The sequence below is a fragment of the Mandrillus leucophaeus genome, unplaced genomic scaffold (genome assembly GCF_000951045.1).
Source record: "Mandrillus leucophaeus isolate KB7577 unplaced genomic scaffold, Mleu.le_1.0 Scaffold49, whole genome shotgun sequence".
NCBI lineage: Eukaryota > Metazoa > Chordata > Mammalia > Primates > Cercopithecidae > Mandrillus > Mandrillus leucophaeus.
In genome coordinates this window covers 2,687,557-2,695,132 of record NW_012105253.1, presented here as the reverse complement: position 1 = coordinate 2,695,132, position 7,576 = coordinate 2,687,557, and the positions used below count along the sequence as shown (strand labels likewise).

Here is a 7,576-nt window from a genome sequence, read left to right as displayed (position 1 = left end):
GTGATCTGCCCACCTTGGCCTCCCAAAGTGCTGGGATTACAGGTGTGAGCCACCATGCTGAGCTGAGGACAGCTATATTTCTGTGATTTATATTTTCTGGAAACCTTGCTGTACTTTAGGATTACTGCCTGGTGACACTGAAAAGTGTAAGGAAGCCCTAGGAGAGGAAAGATGAAATAACTGAGTATGGGAAAGAGCTTTGGCCAGGGAATCCGGTCATCTGCCAAACTGCAGCACTGTCGTTCCACAGAGCCCCAACTCTAAAGCTGTTCATATTTGAGGAAGTTGCCCAAAGTAGGGGTGTTCAAAGGATGAATCAGGTAGAATGTTTCATATTAAGGGAGAGGCAGCAAGAACATATTGCAAGATGTCCAAAGACAGGTCTACACCCCATGTTCAGACGCAAGAATTCGGAGCATTCATTTTGGGGCCTGAGTATCTTAGGTGAACCGGAAGGCTCACATCATCTCAGTGAAGTATCCTGTGGGTGGTTAGTGTAAAAGGAGAGAATCTGGTCATTCTTGGGGCAGAGGGTGCTAAATATTAATGAGCCATGCATGGAAACGACCAGGCCCTTGATTGAATTCGGTTGGATCAATTCTATTACAAATCCCAGGGCGATGAAATCAAAGTCAAAGAGGAAATGCCTGAGGCTGAAGCCCAGCAAGAGAGAATGCTGATTAATTGTTGATTAAGAGAGAAATGTGCCTCTAGAGGTCTCAGCCTCTCAAGAAGGTCAAAGGAAAACAGGAAACCTGGGGACAGGAGATTCTGGTGCACACTGCAGGTGGAAGGGGGCCTTCCTGACCTCAAAACCCACAGAGCCCCCTGCTCTGAGTGAAGGGTGAGCTGCCTCAGTGGGGATAGGGGCAGTGGGTGCAACTCAAAGGCCGCAAATCCAACCATGCATTAGCGCCTGGGGCCCCTCCCACCCCATCTACTGAATCAGAATTCCTCGGGTAGGTGCGGGAAATCCGGAATTGGTATTCTTAGCAAGCTTTCCAGGACTCCAGAGCCGCCTGGCCCAGGCTGAACAGACCTGCATTTGGGAATCAGGGTCCTGCGACCCAACACTATGCCCAAGCCAAACCCGGTAGACTCAAAGGTCCCCCAAAACCTGGCGGATGGAGGGATTTTTGTGGACTCAATGTAGAAAAAAAAAAAAAATAGAAAGCTGCAAACACTGGTTCTGCAGAGCCTGCTTCCCAACTTCTGCAGCCACACTGCTACTTTGTTGGGGGAAGCCCCATTCCTGTTCTGCAGCGGGTCGCTGGGCCCTGCTGTGCATGTCACCTACTTCTTCTATTCCAACTTCCTGGGCATTTTGTGGTAATGATATTTGAGGGAGAAACACTGAGCTCGAGGGATCAGCGAAGGGGTCAGGGAATGTTAGATGAAATGGGCGTGATGCAACCCTGATGCTACCGTCAGCACGGGGACAGGAGATGGGGGTTGGCTCAGAGGTTGCCAAGCTCTCAGAGGACGAGAGCCCCGAGTAAGGGAGGACGTCCTGAAGGGGACCAAGAGATTAAAGTATAACAGTAACTCCTCCTGTGGCAATGGACAAAGCGACAACGGGCTAATGCTGAAGGTCAACCTCCTAATGTGCACTTTGGAACAGTGAGGAAACATTCTATAGAGTTTTCCAGTCATGCCTTGTCCAGCTACTCTCCGTGATCCCCTGTCCTGAGAACAGCTACAGCGGCCTTGTCTGCACTAGGTGAGTTGGGGGGCGGGTTGCTTACAGCACAGATAAGCTCCAGGGCCAGACCTCTGGGATGCCCAGCCACATGGCTCTGGAAAGGCTGGTCAACCCCTCTGTGCCTCCGTTTTTAACCTGAGAAACTGGGAAAATCATGGCAGCCCCAGGTAGGGCAGTGATGAGGATTAAATGAGTTAACAGGTATAGAATGCTTAGTATCTGGCATCTAAGGGCTTAAGTATTGAGTATCTGGCATTTGAGTTTTTAGCTACTGTTGGTGTCATTATTGAACTGTGTCTCCTGGTTAAAGCTGAGGCTCAAAAAATAGGTGTCTTGGCCTGGCGTGGTGGCTCACGCCTGTAATTCCAGCACTTTGGGAGGCCAAGGCGGGTGGATTGCCTGAGCTCAGGAGTTTGAGACCAGCCTGGCTAACATGGTGAAACCCCATCTCTACTAAAATACAAAAAGTTAGCCAGGCGTGGTGGTGCATGCCTGTAATCCCAGCTATTCGGGAGGCTGAGACAGCAGAATTGCTTGAACCCGGGAGGCGGAGGTTGCAGTGAGCCGAGATCGTGCCATTGCACTCCAGCCTGGGTGACAGAGCGAGACTCCTCCCCGAAAAACAAAAAACAAAAGTCTCTCCAAGCTGGGACAATCAATTCTGGTCTCCTGGAAATGGGACACTGGGAGCCTGGGAGCTGCTGGCTGTCAGTCGGGTGAAGGCAGCTTCAGAGAGCAGGCATCTGGCCCCCAGGGCTCAGGTCCCAGGGATTCTGGCTCCTGCCCTGCCTGGGACTTAGTTGTTGAACTTCCCCTTAGCCCTGCATCCTTCCAGTAAGTTGTTTGTCTTAAGCCAGTGTAGAGTTCATTCTGTTGCTTCCAAAAGAAACTTCACTAGCCCCAACCTGAGAAGGACTGAAAGGCTGAGAGCCACAGGAGGGGCTGAGTATGGCAGAGAAACAGCAGCGCATATGCTGGCCTAAGAGGGCTGAGGGAGCCCTGAACTCTCCCATGCTCTGGGCGCTGCAGCTGGGGTAGCTGCTACTGGCTCTACCTTGGCCTGTGTGCATCACTGCACCCCAGGGAGCTGAGGAAGGCTGCTTTCCTGACTTTTCCAAGCCTAGGATGGTTCTGCAGCTAAAGGTGTGTATGAGTATTGAACGCCACTGGCTGGGGAAGGGCAGGCACCAGACGAGGAATGCCCCTGCTCGCGAGGGCACAGGCAGCACTCCCGCATATGGAATGAGTTCAGTCTGCAGCTTCGAGGTTTGCACAAACATATATTTAAGGAACTTAAATGATACAAGACAAATGCTATCCTTTGCAAATCTTTAAACTTAAAAATGTGTGCTGCATAGAGCTTTAAACAATATTTAAAGGATAGCTGAGCTGAAAAGCGTGCAGCTCTCTCTAAGGAATCCTGGCTCCTGGCGCGAATGACTTCGGGTCCTCCCAGGGCCCTTTGGTTACTGCTAGAGAATGTTGCTCCCTGGCAGGGTTTCCACCAAAATATTTGCCTCGGGGGAAAAAGATGGTTTTTGGAGAGAGATGTCCTTGTAGCCTTGTGGAAGGGACAGCTTCATTTTCTTTTCCTCACAGAGGTGCCTAATTTTGGGAGGGCTCCAGCCTGTTCTCTGTCCCCAGGTCACCAGACCCTAGCGGTAAGTACGGTCTGGCCCCTGTCAACCAGAATGCTCGCCCTGTCATGTGGCTGCTGTGGCTCCATTTTTCCCGCTGGTAAGGTCTCCTCCTTCCGAGAGAGCGCAGTGTGAGCTACGTGCTACTTGTGTCTTTCTCGTGGAGCAGCTAGGACACCGTGGGCACCACGACCCCCTGCCCCCAGGCCCACAGGAACGCTGGCTCTGACGTCAAAGCTGCTTGGGGGCTGCATCGTCACGATGGTCTGTTGGGGACAGACCAGGACTTGAAAACGGAGATGTTTTAGCAGGGTGCTGAGAAGCCGTGTTTCACAAGCATTTCTTCAGAGGAAAGGTAGCTGGGGTAACTCCAAAGTCAGGGAAAAAGAACTTCCGATACAAATGTCGGAAAGGGTGATGCTGCCTTGGGTTCGGAAGTGGACGGCAGGGAGCATGAGCCTGCAGCTGTCACCATCTCCCCTTCAGGCAGAGCCTCTCAGCAAAAGGGGCCCCATCCCAGGCAATGCCACGAGCTCTTGGGAGAGCGTCCCAGGGCGCTGACCCTCACCGTGCAGGCTGGCCTGAGGCACTGGGCTGGAAAAGTCCTAATGACCCCATCCTGCCTCCACTCTTCACCCGCAGTGGCAGCCCCTGAATGGGGCCTGTGCCCACTGGGCCTTACACGTGAGGTCCTCCTGAGAAGTAACAGCTGCTCACATCTAGACAAAAGCTTCTTGGCGTTTCCTTTCCTTCCCTTTTCCGTTGCGCCATCATGCAGGTGCAGGCTGGCTTGGGTGTGGTTCGTGGCGGAATTAGCGGGATGTGCAGATTTCTTCTGGTTTAGTCCCCACATTATTCCACTGTGAGCATGAGCAAGGGAAATGCTAAATAGATGCTACAAAATCTACGGTGAGCCGCTGAGTTTATTCAGAAGGTTATGTTCTCAGCCTTTATTCCAGGGCCCAATTTTCAGGACGAGCCTTTGCGGGACAGGAGGAGTCCTCTGAAGAGAGCAGCGCATGAGCAGAGAAACACGCACGGCTTGGTCTCGCTGCCCGGCAGCTGATTCCAAGGAGGGGCTGGGAGGGGCTGATTTCACCCTTCCCTAGCAAGACTCGGAGGAGGTTCTTCCTACACAAGAAGCCCACCTGACCACCAGGGCTTCCTGGAAGGGAGTGGTGCTAGATGTCAGCCAGAAACTCCCCAGACCAGGTATTTTTCCAGGCTCGGGCATAAAGAACCACGAGGCTTTTATTTTCTATTAATCAACCTAGTTGGAAGCAGAGCCATTGTCAAGGCAGAGAGGTATTGATTACAGAATTAAAGAAGGAAAACGCTGCTTATACAATGTGCTGTTAAGCAGAAGCCTCCCCTGGCTACTTCAATAACATCCTCGGTGGGGATCGCCTGCAGTCACTGGCTGGACACTTTCTATTGTACTAGCTCCCATACAGCAACATTTCTAGCAGCAGAAAAACAGGAAAACCGCTCTCCAGGGAGATGCTCCTGTCCTGTCCTGGCCCCAAATTACCTGGCACCAGGCTATCACACTCCACCAATACTTCGCTGGCCTGGGTTTTCAGGGGTGGCACGATGATGGTTCGGGGGTTCCCCGTGCAGTGATTCTCCAGGCTCCCCTTGGTGTCAAAGGCGTTGGCGTTGTTGTGCCCGGTGCGCTGCTGCACAGAGTAGGGGCTGGTGTTGCTGGAGGAGTCGGAGTAGGGGGAGTCGTGGACCGTGACACAGCTGATGACGTTTTTTCTTTGCTTGGAGACAGTGCTGAAAATGCAAAGGGAGAAGTCAGAGGTGGGAGGCGGCCATGAGGTGAGACACCCAACTAGCATTTCGTGCCCTGGGGCAGGGGAGGGAGGCAGAGGGGAGTGGGCAGGAACAGGGCTTTTGCTGGCCCTAACCCCCCTGGGGAGGCTGGGCATGCAAATGTCCCCTGTGTAGCCGGCAGCAGGGGGACACGTGAAGACATGGAGAAGGGGCTGGTGCTGGACCCACAGGTGCTTCTGGAAACCAGGGAGTGCGATGCTTCGGGGCTGGCCTGGGCTCTTCCTGTGCAGCAGAGCTCAGCAGAGCGGCAGGGGAGACACCTGCAGCCCAGAGCTGTGTACAACCCCCATGGGCCCACCAGAATGGAACATCCGAGCAAGGAGAGAACCAGCAAGAACCCAGCAACCTGGGGACCTGGGTTAGGAGTAAACCTTGCTGGGACAAGAATGTCATAAGTTTAGGTTTGGTGCCTGCGGCCTGGCAAAGCTTATGCAGGAGGGCGCAGAATGTCCAAGGAATGGGATGCAGTGTGAGGCTCTGAGGAGGCTGCGCCCACACAGCACGGTGCAGACGTGCCGTGGAGAATATAGAGCTGGAGTTGACACCCTCTGCCTCTCCTTGCTCTGAGTGTGCTCTGTGGGCTGTGTGCAGGCCACTAGGACCTCTGCATTCCCCTTTTCAGGAGCCAGGCCCACCTGTGGCTTTTCCACTGCCTGGGCCAAGGATCGGGGGAGATGGTACTGCACTGGGGCCTGGTGGGAAGGCCCCTGCTACGTTGATGCTGTGTGAAAGCCACTCTGACGCCCTGGCCTTCATCTTACATGTGGAACTTCATACAACAGGAAGGCACTGGCTTTGGATGGCTCTTGGCCAGCATGTGTGTTCAGAGACGTTTAAGTTAGTGTGGTTACTTTGGGAACTACTTCTGTCTGTCTTCAAACTCAGTGAGAGGCTGCTGGCATGATGGATGTGAAATTTATTGTTTATTGTGTGCTTATATAAGGCTTTAAAGATGAGTGTGCATCTATTTTTATATATTGATCATTTATTTTTAAGAAATGAAAATTGCCTAGGCAAGCTGGTCAGTTTCCAGCTAATTGGATGAGAGAAGCCGCTGGTATTTATAGAGCCTCAGAGTCACAGGCACCTCCGGGTATACTGCTTGAGGCCACACAGCCAGGTCAGGCTCTTCCCATGATGGATCTCCATCACCCTAGGGGCAGCAGGGAAGTGGGCAAGTTCCAGAGCCCACAGCAGCCAGGCAGGAGGGACAGAAGAACAGAGCCTGCTGCTGAGCTACAGAAGGCTGGGGGAGCTGTGAGGTGCAGTCCCCAGGAGGCGCTGGCCCTGCTCCCCAAAGCCCAGTGCTCCTGACATCTAGATTGGATAATTCTTCCAGTGGCTGGACACTGTCCTCTCTGGTTCAGGGTGCCTAACCGTGTTTGTGGGTGAGAACATGAACCTTGCAGTCAGCTATCTAACGTCAACATGTGCTGGTGACAGGGCGGTGGGCAGCTATTTAACCTCTCAGTGATTCAGCGGCCTCATCAGTAAAAGGTAGGTAACAATTGGACCTATATCATAGGCTTGTTTTGATAACTAAGTGAGAAAGCACATGTGCTTTAAACGATACACAACACATGATAAGTATTCCATAATGGCTGCTATGATTCTTCTTCTTACAAGTTGTTACCTTATTTAACATGTGAAAACAGGTTTGCAAAAAACTTATCTAGGCAAAGAGAATTCTATCAGGGTGAGGACTTGCTGGAAAAGTTTCCTTTTTTCTAGCCTGTGAATAAACCAGAAGATTGAAATGAAAGAAAATTAAAACTCATGATATCTTGGAGATCTATGCGGGGTACTACAGGGAATAGCTGCTATACAAAGAAATATGTGTCTCTGCCCTTGAGGAGATTAAAATCTCAGTGGAGGACTGTATAAAAACATGACAAGTTAAATAGTAAAAGCTTTAAAATAACCAGTTAGAGAGAATAATGGATGTCACAAAGCCTCCGTGATTAACTGTCAGATGAATCATACAGATGATAATTGTTAAGAACCAAAAGAAGGTGAGGAATGAATTGGTTGCATATATTTACAGCTCTTCACGTTAACTTAAAGTAGATAAATTTTAATTAATACAGACCCACACCTCCCAGTTATGACAGTTTAAATGTGAAATGTCCATATGCTTGTTCCTCAAAAAGCTAAACACAGAGTTACCATATAGCAATTCCATTCCTAAATACGTACTTAAAGGATTGGAAACAGGTACTCAGATACAGGTAAGCCAATGTTCACTGCAGCACTATTCAAAATACCAAGAGGTGGAAATGACCCAAATGTCCATCGACTGGTGAATGGATAGAAAATGTGGTGTATCCATACAGTGGAATACTATTCAGTCATAAAAATGAATGAACGCTGGGAGGGGTGGATCATGCCTGTAATCTCA

At 51.0% G+C, this 7,576-nt stretch overlaps 1 protein-coding gene across 1 annotated transcript in view; it reads right to left on the bottom strand.

Annotated features, from left to right (window-relative positions):
• HIPK2 (homeodomain interacting protein kinase 2) overlaps positions 1-7,576 on the bottom strand; it is a 159,459-nt gene that overhangs the window by 17,212 nt on the left and 134,671 nt on the right. Inside the window, exon 12 of the mRNA XM_011995461.1 lies at positions 4,871-5,118. Coding sequence (XP_011850851.1) covers positions 4,871-5,118 — 248 coding nt within the window. The remainder of the gene's footprint in view (positions 1-4,870; positions 5,119-7,576) is intronic.